Genomic DNA, 22,456 nt, shown 5'->3' on the forward strand with positions numbered 1-22,456 from the left:
AAGAGCTCAAAGAAGAGTGAATACTTATACTTCCCTTACTTCTATATATGGGCGGAAGATGTTTATCTGACATATCTCGGACAATATGATCTTTTTTTAAGATAATCTGGCAATAACAAGTAGGATTTCTAAAAGATTTTTGTAAAGCATTTTCAGGTGCAGTCATATAGTTTTGGCAAAGAGCTCTGACCTGTTAGAAAGTAAAGAAGCCACTAGTGAGGTTTATAACCATCAATAGATCTATATTGGTTTATGTTTGAAAAAACAGCAACTCGTGATTTATATACCAAATCTCCTGATTATTAATAGTTTGTCTCTTGCTTTATGAGACGGTGGGATTGGCAACACTGATTAATACCGTAGTTTCCTCATGTGCCTCTGATTCAACTGAGCCTGTTAATTTTTGAAAACCAAGGACTATCTGGCAGAAAAGGGGGCTTGGGGGAGGTGGAAGATGGAGGGCTTTGCTAATGCCGGAGGGCCCGATTCGTGATTGCCTGACTCAGTATTGACAACTTCAGGGGCTCAAAAATCCGGTTTCAGCCTCTTCTCCCCCCCCCAAAAAACGTCCACGAGATTGGCTTCAACATCGTATGGTTTCTCCTAATTAATCAACATGGCTCCTCTGGCTTTGCATTGCCATCCTTTCCTCTCTGCCGCCAGCCAGACTCGGCAGCCCCTTGTTCTTTTAAACAAAAAACGCCCTGTCACCTGTCTCCTACATTCAGAGCATTAAGCAAAGCAAAGCCCTAGCTATTGCCACACCCAGCTCCGCTCTGGCTGCTGTGCTGGAGTGGGGACCAACTGGCTTGGCGTTGAGGAAGTTACACAGGTGTGAGGCAGTCGCGGCTCTGCACCACACACCACCTTTCCCCCTTTGCAAGGCAGGGACAGGGGCACTAGAACAATGTGTATGGGGGTGGGGGTGCTGAGAGCTATTGAACCAAACTGTAAACCCTGCATATAATGGAAACCCCTTCAAGCCAGGGAGTGAAGCAGCACCCCTCGTTGCAGCACCAGGCTGCAGGGGATCAGCCACGCCCCCTCCGTGTGAAGCAGGCAACCTAGGGGAGGATCCTGGCCACTGAGGGTTAGCGTCATGGCCAGCCCCATGTGGCTCCGCAGGAGCCAGGACTGCGCCCCATAGGCAACGCGTTAAACGGGGGACCAGGGAGTCAACGGGCGAGGTGAGCAGCGCTTGCTGTGGAAGGGAGGCGCGCGCCCCCTTCTGGCCTGGGCGCTCAAATCAACGCATTCAGTGCAGAGAGCGCGAGAGACGAGCTATTGGGCACGTGCAATGTGAAGGGGGCGGGGGGAGTTCCGGGAGCAAATCGCGGCTCCGTCTCCCTTGGAAACCGCCACAGCCACTAACGTGTCCCCCTAAAATCCGCGCAAGGCAGAAAAGAATCCCTTAGGCTGCCGCGCCCCCTTACTTCCGGCCACGTGAGCGAGAATCTTCCAATGAGATGGTAGTACAGGGCTCGCGAGGTTTTGTTCTCCATGGCAACCGTCGCTGTATAATCAACCGTCGCCTCCAGGTACCCGTTAGAATCGCCATGGTGAGTAACGAAGTTGCCTCCGGGCCTATCTGGGGGCGGTACCGGCTCTGGGACCATGCTGAGCCCGCGACCCCAGCATCCCTGTTCCCTCGCCCCGGCCGCCTCCCCCAGCCTGTGCGGGGTCAGCGCCCCTGGGGCCGTCAGGAGCGAGCGGGCCGGGACATGGCCCCGCCCATCCCCGCAGGGGAGCCCCGCCGGATAACGGCCGAGATGCTCAGGCTGATGCAAAGACGCGCCCCCATCTCATCCTTCCGCGCGGGGCGGCCCGGGACCAGGCGCTGAACCCCGCCCCAAGTCCCCGGGCGGCTGCTGGCCCAGGCCGGGGGCGGCTTAGTTGAGCGGCGCCAGGGTGGCTTTGCCCGAGCCGTCAGTCATGGTCAGGTCGAGCAGGAGCTGCCACTGTAGGCGCCATTGTTATGATTCCCAGCCTCAGGCGCAGACCTCAGGAGACTGGCCTAGAAAGCAAGAGCGGCATTTGGAAAGCAGCCCACAGTGTTCGCTCAGGATTCGCCTGGCAGGGAGAGGGTCACGTTTTCAAGCTTTTCTCCACAACCCTGAGGGTTGGAAACTTATTTTGCTTCTCTAAACAAAACTTAAGCTTGTCAGGTAAATCACCTGGCCCTGGGAGCTGGGGCTTTGCGAACAACAGCAAATGCTGTCAGGCTTGCAAGAAAACAGTGTGAGTTGGTTTTATCGCTGTTAGGAATCCAGTGTCGTTTTCTTGGCTGCCGTTAAATCCACTTTTAGCTTTGGATTCACACTGAACCTTTCCCTGCAGTATTGTTTCTAGCCAGGCATTACAGTTAGTGCATGGAAACAATAAACAAAGGCAGGGTGGATTGGTCTAAATCAAGGCTATTTAACTCACCAAATGTCAAGCCTCAAGTTAAATCATCAATTGTAAACAACTTTTCCATTTGTACTTCAGTTGTTTTCTAAAAAAAAGTGGTGCAGTCTCATTGGATGATACAACCATTACAACATGTTGATTTACAAGTAAATAGAGCTTTTACACTAGATTTGGTACATCTTTGTGCTACCTAGGAGGGTACACTGGAACTACATACATTTATTTAAGGAATTACATAGCTTAATATTTTCAGATTCTAATTAAGTGTACGTTTTTCATATGTTAGAAAATGGTGAATAATATATTGCTTATTTACTAACTTTTCGATCATGACATGTGTCAAGCTGAATTAGGATAGTAACTGAAATTTATCACACAAAACAGCATATAAAATTTATTTTTATTAAACAAAACAAGTGCTTAATACTACATGACCTGTTGTATCATATTTATAAAGCTTGACCTCAGAAGTTAGGTTTATTTCCTTATTATGTATATAGAAAAGAAGCCTTTGCTAGAGGCTGGATTCAGCATATTTATTTTTCATTTAAATGTTTTAAGAGATTATTATTAATTTAGGCCTTAACATATTTTTTATTAAATTCAGATTTAATTTTAAACAGGTTTCTTTTTAAAAGAAAAACTTATTATAATTTAAATAATAAAATTTTAAAAACTGATTTAAATTTAAAAAGTCAATTTTTTCCCCAAAAATCATCAATTTCTGTCCACCCCAAAAAAAGATGAGCATTCCAAAGTTATTTTCATTGTCTTAGCTGACTCAGACATGCACACAGTAAATAAGCATAAACAATAGTGTAAAGTCAATCCTATTTGTAAAAAATTGTTCAGATTTAATTATCTGAGATGTTAAGAGAGAAGCTTCAATTTTAAAAAAGGTATTTAAACTTTAAAAGCTAGTACAGAAACCATTTGGGAAGGAAGACCCAGGTCCACAAAGGTATTTAAATTCCTAACTTCCATTGAAATTAGAAGCCTAAATACCTTTGTGGAGCTGGACCTAAGTCTTCTATGTTAGATTTATCTCATATATATGTTAACTTTTACTGTGTCCCCTGATCCACAGGCGGAGCTGGGTCTAAATGATCACCACCAGAATGAAGTGATCAATTACATGCGCTTCGCTCGTTCCAAGCGTGGCCTCCGTCTCAAGACAGTGGATTCTTGCTTTCAGGATCTTAAGGACAGCAGGTACCATGAGGAGGGAATAATAATAAAGCAAAAGCCTGAGGAGAGCAAGACTCTTCTGCCAAGGATTAATCCTGAGGCATCTGTTAAATTATGTATCAAATATGTTTGACTTCACATGTATGTAAGATAGCTAATTTGTATGCAATGGGTCTGTATATCCCTGCCAAGGAAAACATAAGAACGGCCGTACTGGGCCAGACCAATGGTCCAGCTAGCCTAGTATCCTGTTCTCCGAGGGTGGCCAGTGCATCAGAGGGAATAATCAAAACAGGGCAACTATCGAGTGATCCATCCCCTGTAGTCCAGTCCCACCTTCTGTCAGTCAGAGTTTAGGGACATCCAGAGCATGGGGTTGCATCTCTGACCATCCTAGCTGATGGAGGAACCTATCCTTCATGAATTTAGCTAATTCTTTTTTGAACCCAGTTATACTTTTGACCTTCACAACATGTCCTGAAAATGAGTTCCACAGGTTAATTGTGTGTTGTGTGAAGTAGTACTGCCTTTTGTTTGTTTTAGAACTGTTGCCTATTAATTTCATGGGTCTCAAATTATGTGATGGGGTAAATAACACTCCCTTGTTCACTTTCTCCACACCGTTCATTATCTTATAGACCACTATCATACGTCCCCTTAGTCATCTATTTTCTAAGATGAACAGTCCTAGTCTTTTTTAATCTCTGTAAACTCTTCCTTATCCCTAATAACTTGTGTTGCCCTTTTCTGTACCTTTTCCAATTCTATTATATCTTCTTTGAGATGGGGATGTCATGCTGTCTGGACGGGCTCATGACCATGAGTGCCTACCTCAGACCAGACTGTCAAGAACAGGGCAGACATCCCAAACTGGTGGTATGTTTTACAACTAGATTTCACCAACCCAGTTAAAAATGTGAACTCTTGGATCACTATATCAGTCTTACCATAGAATCACAGACAGTCCCCTTAGGCTCTCTCGTCTATCTTGCCATCCAGGCAAGCTGGACTTAGTGATTAATGGTCACTTACACCAAAAGTTATAAAATATTCAGGTTTCTTCCAGTCCCAAGAGACCAGTCGCTTACCTCAGAAAATTGGTACCCTAGATCTTGCACCAAAGACCATGGCTGTAGCTAATTCTGTAATAAACTAACTAAAGGTTTATTAACTAGGAAAAAGAAATAAAAGCCATTTACAAGTTAAACCAAGCAAGCGTATAACACAAAGTAGTTGCAGCCTAAATCCTAAGAGTGACAGAGTTATAGTAATCTGTCAATTCAAGATGTCTTTCAGGGTAAACCCAGGGATAAACCTGGGGGATCTCTCGCTTCAGTTTAGAGACTCTGGCCCTGTGGGAGTTCAAACAGCAAAAAGATGACATTTTCCTGTGACCCTGTTTTATCTTTTACATTTGGCCTTCCAGTCGATGAGACCAGCTCATTTCTGAGCTGTGATAGGGCCATTCATAAATCCTTTGTATTGTGATGATTCTTAACGGCCCGTGCCTGGGTTCACAAGTTCAGAGCAAATATTTTTAAAGCTATAAAGCAAAACTTACATATTTCCTTATAGCATGGAATATAGACATTACAAGTGAAATTAGTGAGATTAAAGCAATTTACAAGCATTTCATAGAGTCTAAACACTAAATACGTTCTTAGAAGACTAATACCTATTTTGAACAAAACTAACATACAGGTGAGCTAGTTTGGTTTCCAGCTATGAGTTTCTCAGTTCTAAGCTAACACCTACGGCCTTGGCCAGAGCTGGCCTTTGGTTTACTAGCATCACAAAGTTGACCAGAACTGCATGGAGTATTCAAGCTGTGGATATGCCATGGATTTGTATAGTGGCATTATGATATTTTCTGTCTTCTTATCTATCCCTTTCCTAATGATTTCTAATATTCTGTTAATTTTTTTTAGCCTGACACTGCACAATCCCTGACAGGTCTAACCTGTTTCTAAAAACATCCAATGATGTGGATTCCACAACTTCCCTAGATGACAGTTAAGCACTGGAACAGGTTCTTATAGTTAATGTTTTTCCTAATATCTCACCTGAATCTCCCTTGCTGCAAACTTCTTGTCCTACCCTCGGTAGACATGGAAAAAAATTGATCAGCATCCTCTTCCTAACAACCTTTTACATATTTGAAGACGTTATCATGTCCCTCCTCAGCCTTCTTGTCTCTAGACAAATCCTGTCCACCTTTTTCAACCTTTCCTCAGAAGTCATGTTTTCTAAATTTCTTATCATTTTTGTTGCTCTCCTGGGGACTCTTTCCAACTTGTGCACTTGTTTTGTAAAATGTGGTGCCCAAAACTAGACACGGTATTCCAGCGCAGCAGAGCAGAACAATTACCTCCTGTGTCTTACATACAACACTACTGTTAATACATTCCAGAAAGACACTTACCTTTTTCTCAACAGCATCATACCGCAAACATCGACACGGCTTTTTTTAAAAGGTCCTTTTGTTAGCTGCAAGCATTATCTGATCTCGTGAAGTTTTTTGGATTGGATTGTTATTTTTATGATACATGTGACTTTTCTGTTTAGGCTGGTGGAGGAGACTTTCACAATAGATGAGGTGACAGAAATGTTGGATGGGTTGCAGACTGTGGTACACAGTGAAGTGGAATCCGAACTCATTAACACGTCATACACCAATGTGTTACTTCTACGCCAACTCTTTTCTCAGGCTGAGAAGTGGTACCTTAAGTTACAGACTGACATCTCTGAGCTGGAAAATCGGTAACCTCATTTGAATTATATAGAAATAGAGAACAGTTTCACTGATACCTTTAAAGTGACTAAATACTATTAGGTTCAGCTCCTAATCTTAGAAAATTATTTTAGTGGTGTATTTACCAATGACAATTTACTTTGAGATGCAATTTTTCAATTAAAAGATGATGATTTTAACTTCTTCATGAAGTGATTTGCCAATGTAAATAATAATCCTGCTTGCCTATAACTTGCTTATTTATTTTTATTTGTATATAGGGCATACTTATGTTGCCTTTTTTGTACTGATCTAGGATTTGATCCTGTGCACCTAATTGAAGTCTTACTTGAATAAGAAGCACAGCAGCAGACTTGTAAATTGTTTAACAAGATTATTTGTCTAATAAACTTAATGTTTCGCTTTATTTTTCTCTCCAAGAGAATTGTTAGAGCAAGTTGCTGAATTTGAAAAGGCTGAATTTACATCTTCAAACAAGAAGGTAGAGATTTGTTACTCTAAAATACTATAATCAAATGCCTTATAAATCCACTACACATGTTAAATATGTTTACTATAGACTATTTCCTTGTGCTTAAGAGGAAAGGTATTTATGCTAGAAGTAACCTTTAAAGATTTTCAAAAATAGCAGCCTAAAGTTAAGCTCCAAAATCTATATACAGACACTTCTTAGCGTACCCTCAACGTGCTCAAGTGGCAACTTGAACACAGATCCATGACCCCCTACTCTGCAAATATTTTAAAAATTGAAAACAAGTTATATAAGATTTGTTAGTTTTAATGAGAGCGCCCAAGTCTGAACAAATAAAAAAATTAATTCAGAATAAGCAATCATTCGTTGCATTTCACCAGACAGCAGAAAGGATAGAGTTGGAGAAATATTTTAATTACTAAAAAAAAGCTAGAAAGAAAACACATCATTTTAATTTTTTGTGTCTTTGTCATTACTTTAGCCCAGTTCAGAGCTTATTAAGCCTAAACTTGCGCCATTAAATGAAGGTGGTTCAGAGCTGCTAAACAAGGTAAGAATTCTTTCCCTTGACATATTTGGAGTTCATGAGCATTTAATTTATTCAACTGAACTTAGGATGCTACCCAGTAATCAGGGTTTGCATAATACATTAGACACCATTTACTATGCACTCTAGTACGCTACAAAACTACAGTCACTTCAATAAATGAAACACTTTTGAAGATTCATTAAATTATGTGCTTTGGCATTTAATTTATTGCAAATATTAAAACTTATTTTGCATGCATTTTAGAAAAAATGATTACTGTTACAGTTTCTCTATTTAATTAATAGGATTAGTGGGAGGTGATGTTTTGCTGATCTTCATAAGACTGGACTTCCTGCTGGGAAGTAGATTGAAACACAAGTAATGCAGCTCATCATTGGTGTGAATGGGATATTGGAGATTTTCAAAGTCAAATTCTATTTCTTTTTCATTTTTATTTTTGCATTAGTTTAAATTAAATTCTAATTGAACCACAGTTTAAAAGCAAAACAATTAGAACTTGCCTTTCAACATTAGAAATTTCCAATTTCCTATTTGTTACAGATTTTCAAATTTGTTGTAAAGCAAATTAATTTTTTTAATGGTGATTCATTCAGCAATAGTTTAGACTACTAAATAACCCAAAAACTTAATATAAAGAAATAGAACTAGCTTTTCAAGAACTTAGTAATGCATGGACTCTCATGAGATTTTTCAGTGATGAGCTGTATTTTCTGTCTCTGTCACCAAGTGATCAAGTGAAGCTGGAGACTCCTATATGTGTTTTAATTTTTATATTTAATGTGAATATTAACATTTAACAAATTTCCTTTTGTTTATAACTGAATATAATTAGAACATCCAACACTACATATTAGAATATTACACTGCATTTTTTTATCCAAATACAATTTTTTTTGCAAAGGTGGTTCAAAGCTGAAATGTAAATTTACTGTGACCAATAAAACATTGTCACATTTTGTGACACAAAACATAGGAAGCAGCAGACAGACTCAGCAGGAACAACACCCACGTGAAAGGTAACTGTTGTTGCAAAGCAAACTTTTTCGGCAGCGTGATGTCAGTAGTTTTTCTGGAATCACTGTGCAGAGAAGAGGTTTTCAGGATTGTTTGAGGAGAAGGATATTTCCTTGAGGTGGTAAGCTAGGAAAAAGTCCATTCTCTGGTTGTGTAGCATTCATTCTGGAGTAAGGTTTTTAAGGCCTTATGACACAATTATAAATGTAAAGATATAACAGTAGTTAGACAAGGTGTAAATGAATTCAGAAGTCGTATATAGATACATTGATCATACCACTGTGTATGATATTTAATAAAATAGTTGGTTCTACAGATATTGTGTTTAAGTAAAAGTCAAAGTAGGTAGGGAAAACTATTTGTGGTGCTGTGCCAGTTATTCCTAAATACTTGAAAGAAAGAATACCAAGGTGAACATGGTAAATATAACTATAAAAGTGAACTTGAAAGCTCTTTAGGCCTCAATCATGCAAACACTTAGGCACGTGAGTAACTTTAAGCAGGAGAGTAATTGTTAATTTTAAATGGAATTACTCGTGTTTAAAGTGAAGCATGAAAGGGATTGTATGACAGGCCTGCAAACTTGATGACCCAGGAGGTCCCTTCCAGTCCTACGTCCATAGACATAAATAACAGTAGGATCACAGCCTTAATATTTAAACTATTTCATTCCCCAACTGTTGACATAATACAGTGGCTCTCCACCTTTCCAGACTGTTGTACCCCTTTCAGAGGTCTGATTTGTGTTGCGTACCCCAAGTTTCACCTCACTTAAAAACTACTTGATTACAACATCAGACATAAAAATAGAAAAGTGTCACAGCCACTATTACTGAACAATTGCTTACTTTCTCATGTTTATCATATAATTATAAAATCAATTGGAATATAAATATTGTACCTACATTTCAGTGTATAGTATATAGAGCACTATAAACAAGTAATTGTCTGTATGAAATTCTAGTTTGTATTGACTTCGCTGGTGCTTTCTATGTAGCCTGTTGTAAAACTAGGCAAATATCTCGATGAATTGATGTACCCCTGGAAGATCTCTGAGTACCCCCAGGATTACACATACCTCTGGTTGAGAACCACTGACATAATATATATGAAGACTAAACAAATACATTTTAAAATAAACATTTGAAGATCACTTACACTCCTACTTGGCTAAAAGGACTTTTGAGAGGGGTTGCCTGATTTTCAGAAGAGCCTATTTGTCACATTTTAAACAGTGACCATTAATAAATTGTTTCCTGTCCTGTTGATTGGAAAGCATTTTGACAAATACCACGAATAAGATATATATCTCTAAAATGCAATTTTACTTTTGTTTCAGTTAATATTATACCTTATCCTGTAGTTTGATCCTGCAAGGTATTGAGTGCTCTGACCCTGATCCAGTAAACAACTTATGCATATGTTTAACTTAAGCATGTAAATAGTCCTATAGACTACAGTGCAATTGCTCATATACTTAGGTAAGAACATGCTTAAGTTCTCTGCTCTGTTGAGGCCTGGATGCCCAAGACCGTGCAGGATCAAACCCATCAAGAAAAACCAATGACCCACAGTGTGCTGGTCATCTTTTTAAGCATTGACATAGTAGCTAGCTTTTCTAAACTAGAAAATATATTTACTTACATGAAATAATTGAAAATAACTGCAAGTCTATCAAATTCAGTCATGCAAGAGTGTTCATGATAAAACTAATTTTTATTTACCAAAAGGAAATTACAAGACTTCAAGAAGAAAATGAAAAACTGAAGACCAGACTCAAGACAATAGAAACACAGGTAAACTCACTATGAACCTGGATAGTAAATATATGTACATTTTTAAAATACCTACATAGAAAGAACACCATTGTAATTCTCTCATTTCCAGTAAAAGTTGCTTTATTAAGCTTTGTCTTTCCAATTTATTGCAGGCTACAAGTGCATTGGATGAAAAATCAAAACTAGAGAAATCACTGAAGGATTTACAGATGATTCAGGGAGATCAAAAGGTTGGCTGTTTTCTCCATTGAACTAGCATTACCACGTTGTGTAGAGCTAATTAGACCTGACAGGTGCAGTTAGCTTTGTGGGGCATACAAAGGTCCTATTCTGGGTTGCCATGGTCCCACTAACATTTAGGGCTCTGATCCTTTAAGAAAAATATTTCATGCTTATGTGTGACCTAATCCATGGTAGGAAATTATCAGTAAGTACCATTCCAAAGTTTGTTTCTTTGTATTCTAAAGATCAAAAGGAGTTTGATATTAATAGGTATATGTTTTGTTCTGTTTTTCTTTTTGTTTTTTCCTGTTTTGTTAGTAAAGAGGTGTCATCTAGTTTTCCTTTCTGATTGAGTAATAAAATGTTCGGTCTGTCTTGGTCAATGTTATTGTATTACATTGTACACAATGTTATTGTGTATGCATAGCTCTTTTTGGACATAGTCCAAAAAGAGCTATGCATACACATGAGGAGAATATATATTGTTCTGATTCAAACTTTTAAGGGGTTTAAAAACATGCACAAATAGGATCAGAGCCTATACCAATGGAGTCAGTGGGAGTTTTGCCATTGACTTACTTGAGTATAGGATCAAACCCACAGACCTCTAAATTGCAAATACACCTTAAACACTTTGTCAAAAATAGTTCTACCTACATTTACCTGTCTACACCTGAATTGAGGGTCTCAGATTTCTCCTGTAAAAATTGATGATCCAAATATGATTAATCATTGCAGGAAAAACACAGAAACGGAAAAACCTGAACTGCTGACAGATTGAAAAAATCTGTTTTGATTCACCTTTTAAAAAAAAAAAAAATTTGGGGGGGCCTATACATTTATTTTATTAATAATGGGAATACCCAACAGTTTTTTTTAAATATTTTTAAAGTATTTCAGTTCAACTTGTAACATGAGTTGAAATGTTTTAGTCCTATTTAGCTTTTTCTGCCTTTTATGAAAGTAAAGTTGAAAAATTGACATTTCTAATACCACAATATTGCTAACTTTGAAGTGAGTTTATCAATTCCCTGTCTTAAAAAAATTGTATGTTTCCATAATTTTTCCATATTTTAAATCCAAGTTTCTTTTTATTTTGCTTTCTAAATGGTTTATGGTATGTACTCTATTTTCTTAATATGTTATAATGCCCCTTAATGATTTTTAGGATCTGTTATTTTCATACAATAATATTATTCAATGGTAGTTTGATTTAAAGTTCACGGCAAATACTTTTCTTATCTGACTTAAGTTTTATAACTGTAGTTATTACCCTATTAGTTTTAAAGGCCTGGAGACCAGTCTTATCTGCTGCCTCTCTGTGTAGGCATCAGCTGGCCTAACTTTCAGAGGTTGTTGAGTACCTGCAGTTCCCATCAAGCCAGTTGTTTTCCTCCACCTGGCCACCCACTTCTCCTTCAGCTCTTAAATTTCCTTTTCATGGGCATATATATGTGATTGAACCTATTTTGCAGTGAAATATTTACACAGCTTGAAATCTATTTACACAGGTTGAAATCTTTTTCAGCCGATCTCCTAGATCCTCCATGCTTACCCTTTTTTAAAATATAGTCTTCAAAAATTTTGATTTCCTTCTTAAAGGAATTGTGACCCTACATGGGATTATTCTGGTTAATAGAACTTCTAAAATAGATGTTTTCCTAATGGGGACAGGTGAAGAATTAATGTACTCCACATTCATCTCTGAAAATATTAGGTGGCCGGAGTCTGCTTTTTAAGTGTAACTGGTGTCACCGTGCCTTTTAATAAAATTAATGTCAGTTAAATGATATCCTAATCATGCTTTAATGGCCCAGGTTAACATGGGCTTAAAATACTTGCATCCCGTCTAACTACTTTCATCACAACTACAACAAATCATGTCTGTCACAGAGACCCAGTCATTCGTGAGTTCAAAATATGAAGAGAAGGCATGTGAACTACTGAGGAACAAACTATGCCCAGAGACCAATGCAATTTCCTAACTGTGTAGCATCTATCAACACAGCTTCAATACCAAAACATTATTCAGATAAAGTAAACTTTGATTCTCCGTGAATACCATATTAACTGAATTCCTGCTCTTGGCTCTTGGCTCTTAGCTCCCTAGCATGAAACAGGCCTGAACTTCCTTCTTAGATTTTGGTTCCTTTGAGGCCCTGGTAGTTCACACCTTTTCTGAGTCCTGATACAAATGCACTGAGATTTGTCATTCTTTTGTTTCAACACAATGTTATTTTCAAGAGTCTAGTAATCAGATACCTCTCTCTTATAAATGAGAGGTTTTAATGCACATGGACATGGCAGTTAACTGAACACACATATGGCCCAGAGCTGGTGCTCGAGGGAGTGTGTGTTGCTTCTTTTCACCGGATAGAACAGTTGCTATTAGGGTGTACTTTCCTGGTAACTATGGAGATATTCTTCTTGTATCTCACCTCCAAACAGTGTGGCTTCAGCTCCTGTTCCTTACACACGCACACACTTTTCCTCTACACCTCTCATAACATGTCAATGGCTTTAAAAGCCACAGTATAGCCATGTATTTTCTCATTCTATTCTGTAAACTTCTTTATACACTTCATACAGTGTGTAATTTATATCCTAAATGATAACTGACAGGAGATAATGGAATCTAATTCCCACAAAGAAATGAAGCAGTTTCTAAGAATTTGAAATCTTGGCAGAAAAGAAGCCTTTCCATTCACCCTAAAATGTATTTATTGACACTTTCTGAAGTCTAAACATGTATTATTTTAATGCTTTGGGATCTGTGGGACGGGGTTTGCCATTTAAAGACATTCTGTTATCATTTTCAACAAATAATTTAAAATACACTCTTGCATTTAGGATTTTGCAAAAAAAAATCATTTTAATATTTATTCTTTTGAAGACTAATATAACTCAGGATATAAGTGAACTGGAAGATACAGTGTCTGCTCTGAGGTGCCAGTTTGAGAAGACCCTGAATGACAGTACTGCAAACCAAAAGTTCTTGGAAGAGAACTTGGTGACAACAAAGCATGACCTACTCAAGGTTCAGGACCAGTTATCTACAGCTGAAAAGGTTAGCTTCTTATTGCAGTGTATAGATAAGCTCTTTGTTCACTTTTTTTTTTTTTTGGGGCTATCTACTAATGTAACAAAGATTCTGTATATTGCATGCAGATTATTAGGGATACATCACACCATATTTTGGTGAGTTTTTTTTTAATATTCTTCCCTTGTTAAAGAGTGAAGAGCATAGTCTAGTTCATAGATATGGAACACAGCCCACTGGTTGGTACGAATCAGATGGACACTTAAATACAGCTTCTGCGGCCATTTCAGAATGATTGTGAACACTGACAGCAGATCTTTAGAATGAAGATTTTCTTGTACCTCTGTGAAAAGTTGGTAGCACCAGATTCCCACCACAAGAAAGTGGTGATTGCCTTGTGGAAGCTGGCTACTTTGGATGGATAGTAATCAATTGAGACACCAGATTTGTATTGGAAAGTCTACAGTGAGTGCTGTAATGGTGAATTTGTGCTTGAACATATTTCTGATTCACAGACTGCAGCTGAAAATGACACACTGCACTGTTGTGGGGTGGGTTGGGTTGGGGAAGAGGGATTAACTTCTTCAATTTGATCCCCTACATCTTGAAAGTGATGTGAGCATCTGGTTTGATAATTACCATTGACAACTTCCCCTGCAACACTCTAAAAATGTAGGCATAAATGCACAGTTGAACTAATGATGTCATCCAGAAAGACTCACCGCATGCTGTTTTTCTTCTCTGTAGAACCAGTAGAGGGAACACTAGTTAACAGATTGTTTCTAGGCCTATGCTGGTATACAAGTATAGCTGTATGGAAATGGCATGTTAATTTTGCATGAAACAAGGGTAATCTTACATTCATTTTGAAACAGAGAACATAGTTTTTGTTGAAGTCCTCTGTCTGAAATGTGTTTGGCAACTATCTACAACAAAAAGCCAAGTTGGGGAATGCCACTGAACACATTTTGTTTCTGACAGTCTCAAGGCTGCCAGCCTCGTTCTTTAGTTTCGTACAAATTTTTAAATGACCTTTTTTTTTTTTTTTTTTTTTTCCCCTGTCATTGGGGGTTATATGACAGCCTGTGGGGTTAATTTAGTGATCTAAGGATTCTAAGGATTAGATAGAAGGCATAAGAGCCTAGTTTACCATAAGATAGATAAGTGGATTGTCATGCTAATTATGTAGAGGTCGCCACATGAGAACAAAGGTCCTGTCTACACTGTATGGACACTGTTCTTCGTAAGAGGTATAGTTTATCTTATTGTGTCTGACCAAAACTTCCCCATTCCCAATGTAGTGTAGCCTGCTTTTGCATGGATAGGTTGCTATTTTGGACCCAGTAGCTAGCTGTATTTCATTGATATGCTGTGTGTCTGGCTTGTGAAATACTTGTGAACCCTGCAGAAGGAAAGATGCTATTCAAATGTAAATTATTTTATACCTTCATTTCAATTCACCCTGTTCCATGTCAGCTTTAAAGTAATAGAAAATACTTAAAAACTGAAAGAAGAAATCCAGTTTGTCATATGGAAATGAAGGGAAAGATTTGTTTGGGCTTCAAGAGATATTCCATGTTTTCTAATGGTAACAGTAGACACTAACATGTATACATATGCATATTTTTTAAAAGTCTCTCTTTGACGTCTGTAACACTTCCCTCAATAGAATTAATGTTCCTTATCTCCTAAGATCAACTTTTAATGCAAGGAGGAGTGTAATTGGGAAAGCTTTGTACTAGGTAATTAAGAATTCTTGTTGTTTTGTTCAAATTTGGTAGATGGCACCTTAGTATTACTGGAACAAGTGTGAGCTACTCAGCAGAATAGGGGTTTATTGGTGTGAGAAGAAAATAAAATCACACTTTTTGTTTTTTTGTTTTTTTTAATAACCTATCTTATGCTATTTGTATTTGGACCTACAAAATAAAAGTTTGTTTAGAGACAAAAATACTACTTTACAGGTTGCAGCATACATCATAAAGATGCATGGATATCAGCTTAAATCTGTGTTTGTGGTAGCTATACTTGTTGTTACTTGTAGACTTCTGATCCATCACACAAGTCTTTTAAAATGTAACTGCTTGTACATCACATTTATAGGGTTTTCCAAAACAACTGGAACGCTTTGGATCACAGGGCGTTAAACTATGATATTTACTTGACTGAAGGCTTGCAAGTAGATTGTAGAGAAGTGACTGGATATTCTGAAGTAGTCTAGGTTAGCCAGTGTTTGATTTGGTCATGAGTATACTTGAACTGTGAGCTAAAAGTGTGCAATCTGCATTTGCTATTCATTCACTTGCCTGTAACTTTGTGATATTATTAAAGTGCCCAGCTCAATATCTGATCAAGTATTTTTTTTGTTTCTTTTTTTTAAATCTGTTTGAATAAGGTTGTTCACCACCATGGTACCTGTGCAGAGCCCCACTGTAGTAGGCATTATCTAAACAAAAGCCAAATGTTTCTAGTACAAGTTTTGTTACATAACAGTCAGTATCACCAAAAGTTCCATAAGTGTTTCATTAATACCCGTTGAGTATTGATCAAAAGTAGATAATAACAGCAGCAAGAATTTTGGACAGGGAAGAGCTAGACTGAACACTGGACTGAATTGTTCTTTTTTTAAAAAAAAACTGTTTTAGATTTTTTTTTTTTTAATTGTAATGCATTGATGATCCTGTTGAGCAGGAGTTGGAGAAGAAGTTCCAGCAAACAGCTGCCTACCGCAACATGAAAGAGATTCTCAACAAGAAGAATGAGCAGATAAAGGATCTACGGAGAAGACTTTCAAGGTAAGTGGTGCTCTTCCATCTCTTCTCTCAAGAAGTCTGTTCCACCTCCACATTGTAAAACAGATTCTCCTAAAGCCAGTTTATTAATGTCTCTTTGGAACAAATTCAGTAGGGCTGTTGTCAAACTTTGGATATGCCAACTTTGACCTATTTTTCTTCAAAATATCAATGAGTTTTTAAAAACATTAAAATTAAATTGGCACCTTTACCGCATGCTGCACATACACATTGTTAGGAAACAATTTTCATGGTATTATGACAGAGTCAAAACACGCCCACAAGATCCATGCACAGAGGTGCAGAAGAAGGTGGCAGTTGCTTCTTTTGCACCACCATTCTCTCCTGTTCCTAATGCCAAGGTCGGGTAGGGGTGACTTCTTTTGCCTTCCTGGCTTGGGTAGGTACCTAGACTCCCAACCATCTCAAGTTACAGGTGGAGAACTGAAGCACAGAGAGGCGAAGTGACTTGCCCAAAATCACACAGTAAGTCTGTGGCATAGCATGGACTTAAACCCAGGTTTTCCACATCTTAGGCTAGTGACCTAACCACTCAGGCCTTCCTTAGTGTGGAACTATCTCATTACACCATCCATGCAGGGGAAAGAGGACAAACACTGTAGGGGCAGTGGGTGGCCCCATACTGAGTGGGTGTAGGAAAGAATCTCTTTAAGGGGTTCCTGTTCCATTGGAGCTATGCTGCTCGGAAGTAGAGGTGGGGAAGGACCATTGGGACCCCAAAATTGCTATAGAGGCAGAAAGCCTGAATCTGGCTTCCTGTGGCTTTTGGGATTGGTGGGTGGGCCACCAGGGCTGATTCCACTGGTTGCAGGGCTGGTAAACTGGCCAAATGAGTTTGTGTTTTAAAAGGAGAATTTTTAAAAAATGAAAAATAGTTGGTTGCATCCTTCTAAATTGTGCAGTGTAAATTGCCATTAAATGTCACGGATATGAGTAATTGGCATTGGTTGAAGAGATTTTTCTCTTTTGAGGACTAAATATCTATCAGGTATATTATACTCTCTAGCTTTAACTTCTTTCTTCTTAGATACGAACCAGATGATTAAAATGTGAAGAGCATTTGGTCTGTCAAGAAGCTGCCACACAAAGAGAACAGATTGTTGTGTTGCTTTAAGGGATTTGTTGAAATACTTTCAGAGATTTTGTTTTGAATGGTTTATTTTCTGCTTCTGCCAACACTTAAAAATAACCTTTTGTTGATAGGAAACTGAAATTCCTACTTTATTTACTTAAGAACTGAAAGATGAGAACAAGTTTATAGAGTGTCTTAGTTTCTGAACTTGTCTTTTTAATAGTTAACCTTGTTCTTTCCCTGGGCAATAGCAAAACCAAATTAAGACAGTTATTTACAAAGAAAGGAGTTTATTTTTGTTAAAATAAAATATTCATTAGTTCTTCTTTACATAGCTGTGAGATGCAATTTACATACCTAAGATGTGACTTTGTTTTTTTCTTGCTGCGGGCATAACTTGCACAGAAAAACACCCATAAGCTAACTTCATAAGATTAATCTTCCTACTGGCTGCCCAATTTCCTCTGTGCAAGTTATTTGCTGAATATAGGGTGTGCATTAGATAAAGGGGGACAAATATGCAATATTGGGGAATCAAGGAATGTGTACTCAAAGTAACAGTGATATTACTAGTAAAAGATGTACATTGGACATCTATTGTTATCAAACAGTTTAGTACAGATTTAAAGGAAAACAAATACTTGCTGGCTTCTGCAGTATATCACAGATCTAAATTTCTCAACAGGAATACAAACCGAAAAGTGTATTTTCCCCCCGTGGGCACTCCTAAAGATTTTAACTTGAACACTGGAATCTTGATTCTTTCAAAGTATTAAAGTTAAGACAGTAGGATGGAGAGAGGCTGAGGAAGCTGGTGACAGAGCAACTTTCTGGTGGGGAAATAACTTTCAGGAGTTTTTTTTCCTCCGCTTTCTATTGCACCCTCAGCTATCCAATTCTTGCACTCAAACCATTCTGTATTTATCTGCCAGCCTGTTTTAATATGTTTTATCTGTTTGTGTCTCTGTTCATATATATGTCGCATACAACTCTAAATAAAACCATTTATGTTTTCCAACATCGAACTCTGGATTTTTGGAGTGTGGTTTCTTTATAAGTACCATCATGTTTGCTTTTTCATGGGGACAAGGTGATGGTTTTTGTAGTGATGTCCCTCTCAAGGAAGAAAGTTATGCTTTAAAATCGCTCTTGACTGTATGATTCCTTTTGTCTTTTATTTTGAAGTAGAAGTCCTCATTGATTAAGTGACCTAGCCCACAGACTAGGCCCTATGTTCTGTAGCTACATACTACTACCCTAGTACAATATTAGTAAATTGGTAATGGTATAGTGAGATTGTATGTGCAGTATTAAGTTAAACTACTAGAAGCTGTTGCTTTATAGTATTCTCAGATGTTAGCGTGACTAGTTAAATCCATTTATTGTTAGTCCTCATCTTTTCATTATTTTGCACAATATCAGTTTGAGGACAGCATTGCTCTTTATTAAAAATAGCAACTCTAACCCTTTCTTTGTACAGGATAAAACCTTTATATAGAGATAATGAAGAAATTTCCTTCTGGTATGCGTTCTTGTAGCTAGGTGTTTTGTTCAAATCCTGCCTAAAAATACCACTGTCAGTCTTGCATCATTTTCATACAATTCATTTACCCTTAGTCAAACCATAAAGTCCCTTGGACAAATTGTGTCCCAGGAACACTAACTTTGGGGGGGTGGGTTGTAGCTGTAATTTAGGACAGAATTTGACCAAGAGTCTATGTTCTAAGGTGGTACAACTGATTGACTTCATTGGTTGGAATACACTACAGTGATGTATTTGGGGTTGTAGAGGTCATGTTCAGGACATTTTTATATACTTCAATTTGTATTAACCAACTAAAACGTAAGTGTTATTTCAAACTGAATTATTCTAAACCCTTCTTATAGAAGAAGAATGCTAACAGTGAGATACAGCATGTTGTATAGGGGGAGAAATACATATATAGAACCAGATGCTATTCTCAAAGCTTAATTTGGCCTTATTTATACATTCAAGGAAATATCAAAAGCTTCCATTTCCAACTTAGAGCCACTGGTTTAGTGTGTTGATATCCCCACAGATCTATGGGCTATTTGTTTAGGGCCCAGTTCTTTGAACCCTTACTCATGTTGAGTAGTCCCATTGAAATCAATGGAACTACTAGTGTGGGTAAATGCTTTGTTTCACAACTGGGTCCTAAAACCCAGTGATAGGTTAGGAGTGTTAGGCTGGGAGAGGGAAAGCAAGAGGTCTCAAATTATTATTCAGGCCAACATTTACTCTTTGATAAATCAGGGCTATTGACTCAGACAACTAGAGTTGGTGATTATTGATATCCCTACGCTGTCTTAGACCCCAATGTGACAAAGCAGTTAAGCATGTGCTTAAGTACCACTGAAGTCAATTGGTCATGGACAGAGACTCTTCAGATAACCTGGGCAAAACTTAGAGAATTTTGAATAGCAGGGCCAAAATAATGAATTTGACTCAGTATTTAACAGGGACCTAATACAGCCCATGAAACTTTAGGGTAATGTGCTCTTGTTGGCTTGTGTTGCTGGGTTGGAGATTGCTGCATTCCAAACCAAATGGAACCCTTAATACAACTGAAACTGGGCATTAGCCTGGTTATTCAAAAATCCATGGGTCAATACACAATGTGTATGTTACATTGAGGTGGGAACACTGGGCTGAAAGTTAAAGCTAACACATGAATTTGTATTTCTGAACTTCTCCCAAATGAGAATCCCAGTTGCACATCTACCACCTTTTCTCTTTGGAAATTCATTACCCTTCTGATAAACACCACACACTTCTTCCAGTTGAGGTGTTAATTCCCTAGCTCTACCTGAAAGAAAAATGTAAAGACAATTTCTCCATAATCCTCTGATCGGGAAAAAATCAAATCTCTCTTAAGCTGCTTTTGTGCTCGAGAAATGAAGCATGTTTTCTGCAAGAGCAAAATTCAGGCAGCTCAACTTTATCTTTATTAACTATGACAGAATCAGCAACCAGTAGGACATAATTTGAGTCCAGCAGTTGGTCATTAATAAACTCAGAGGTCATGCTGGATACTAACATTTTAATGGGTATGTTCCCTACCCCTTCCCAGTGTGTTCATAAAATTCCCCACTGTCTGTTTTTTTCTTGTGAATAATAGTTTCCTAACAGAGGGCTGGCTGGTTACACTTCCTTACACTGGACACATTCCCATTGCATTCAATAGAGCTACTCACATGAGCAAGGATTGTTGAATTGGGCCATATCCCATATAACTTGTCTTTGAGGGTCCACAGTGATCTCTCATTTAACCGCCTATTTTATCATTCTGGAATACTAGCTAACAGTTGTTTTATGAGGGTTCCTCTATTTGTCTCTTTCTGTCATTGTAAAGGACCACTGCTGCCTTCTGAGTGACACCAACTACTGCAAAACTACAGCAGAGTGATGCTTACGGTTATGGTTAGTGAATGCAAATTATCTCATTGCTTCAGGTGGTTAAACTTCATAAATTCAGCAAGAAACAAACCTTTCTAGAAAAATTAGCCCTTCAAAAATATATTAAGTAAATGCAACAGACTAGTATAATTTGAAAGCAAATTTGTGTGTAGACAAACAGAAACTATTACTTTAAAAGCTCTTGTAAACAGGCAGAGTTCCCACCTTGTGCTAAGCACAGAACTAGCCCATTCACTTTCCTGGCTATATTGTTAACTTGATAACAAATAGAGCATAAGCATCAGCCTAAAATTTCTGCCCAAGTTTGGTAATGCTCAGGGCTTTCCCTGCAGGTCCTCCTCCGACCCAGTCAGTGTGCCTGGAGCATCACAGAAAAGCTTCAATGCCTTATGTCCTGGTTGGGGATAATAAGCTCCACCTGGAAGCATGACTCAGAAAAAGCATATCTGCATCTATATACTGGTCCCAAACACCTATCATTATCCTTGGATCTGCTAACGTGGTGGCTGTGGGTGGCTACATGTCATTCTGTCCACGTGACCTGTAAACATCAGTCTAGGTGTTTCCTAGGTAGTCCTGTAAATGCCTGTAATACATAGATCACGTTGTTTAATTTAAATTCTTTATCTACAAAAAATTCTAGGTGATCACTTATATGTATGTACATACAAATGAAAAGGTCGAGTTTTCAGTAGTCACAATCTCTTCACAAAGTCATGGAGACAGAATGTAGAAGACCAATGGATAGTACAGCAGAAGGCTAATCAGCCTTCCTACTGAAAATATATAGTGTATTAAGGGGCAGCATTTGTATAGGAAAAAATCAGGTATAAGAAGCGGAAGTGTCATTCTGAGTAAACAAGACAGACTTAGGCTAAAATGAAGCCAAGTACACAATGCAGAAGAATCCCTTCATCACCTCTCTGTTAATTATTGTAAAGTGGGCAGGCAGACAGTCCAATGTATTTTAATAGCTAACTAGAAGTTATCTGTAAGTTTTTCTTACAGTGAAGCTTGACTCTTAAAAGAGGTTATATGGCATCATGGGGGTCCTAGTTATTGCACCTCTCTGATTTCCAAAGCCATTGTGCTCATTTTACAAGATTTTTGAAAAGTCCACCTAAGGCCCGAAAGCCAAGCTAGGTTCTTTCCTTCTCATGCATCATCAGCAATAGTAAAGCCTGCATAGTATAAGTGGTGAATGTCTCTCACTAAGAGTGTCTCTCGGCATTTGTAGAAGGGCGGGGGGGGGGGAGTGAGAGTAGGAGTCTTTAAGCCTGCTAAAATTGAAATAGAAATGTAATCTGTAGTTAAGGCTTGTCTACACATGGAGTTATACAGGAATAGCTATTGTGTAATAATTATTCCTGAATAACTCCATGCGGACAATCTTATTCCAGAGTGAGAGCCTGGATTACACTGAAATGGACCGAGGCACTCTTATTCTGGACCTATCCATGCAACAAACCTCGATGCCAACTCTGCCCACATATCTACACCAGCGACCCCATCACAGGACCTAACCAGATCAGCTACAACATCACCGGTTCATTCACCTTCACGTCCACCAATGTTATATATGCCATCATGTGCCAGCAATGCCCCTCTGCTATGTACATCGGCCAGACCGGACAGTCACTACGTAAAAGGATAAATAGACACAAGTCAGATATCAGGAATGGCAATATACAAAAATCTGTAGGAGAA

The 22,456-nt window shown here is 38.3% G+C and overlaps 1 protein-coding gene across 5 annotated transcripts; it reads left to right on the forward strand.

The window, feature by feature from the left end:
- Positions 1-1,061: 1,061 nt before the first annotated feature.
- On the forward strand, positions 1,062-18,332 carry LZTFL1 (leucine zipper transcription factor like 1). Of its 5 annotated transcripts, none has more exons than XM_005278610.3 (10): positions 1,062-1,559; positions 3,497-3,621; positions 6,163-6,357; positions 6,770-6,830; positions 7,303-7,371; positions 10,116-10,181; positions 10,316-10,393; positions 13,279-13,452; positions 16,117-16,220; positions 17,266-18,332. In XM_005278610.3, the coding sequence occupies exons 1-10, from the start codon at positions 1,467-1,469 to the stop codon at positions 17,282-17,284; spliced, it is 984 nt and encodes a 327-aa protein (XP_005278667.1). In that variant the 5' UTR covers positions 1,062-1,466; the 3' UTR covers positions 17,285-18,332. The 5 variants fall into 5 exon arrangements, with proteins under 5 accessions (XP_005278667.1, XP_065443171.1, XP_005278670.1 ...); XM_065587099.1 differs by having other exon boundaries at positions 1,462-1,559; positions 3,497-4,473; positions 5,526-6,357; XM_005278613.5 differs by having other exon boundaries at positions 1,548-2,165.
- Positions 18,333-22,456: the final 4,124 nt, after the last annotated feature.

Source organism: Chrysemys picta, chromosome 2 (assembly GCF_011386835.1).
Source record: "Chrysemys picta bellii isolate R12L10 chromosome 2, ASM1138683v2, whole genome shotgun sequence".
In the NCBI taxonomy this organism is placed as follows: domain Eukaryota; kingdom Metazoa; phylum Chordata; order Testudines; family Emydidae; genus Chrysemys; species Chrysemys picta.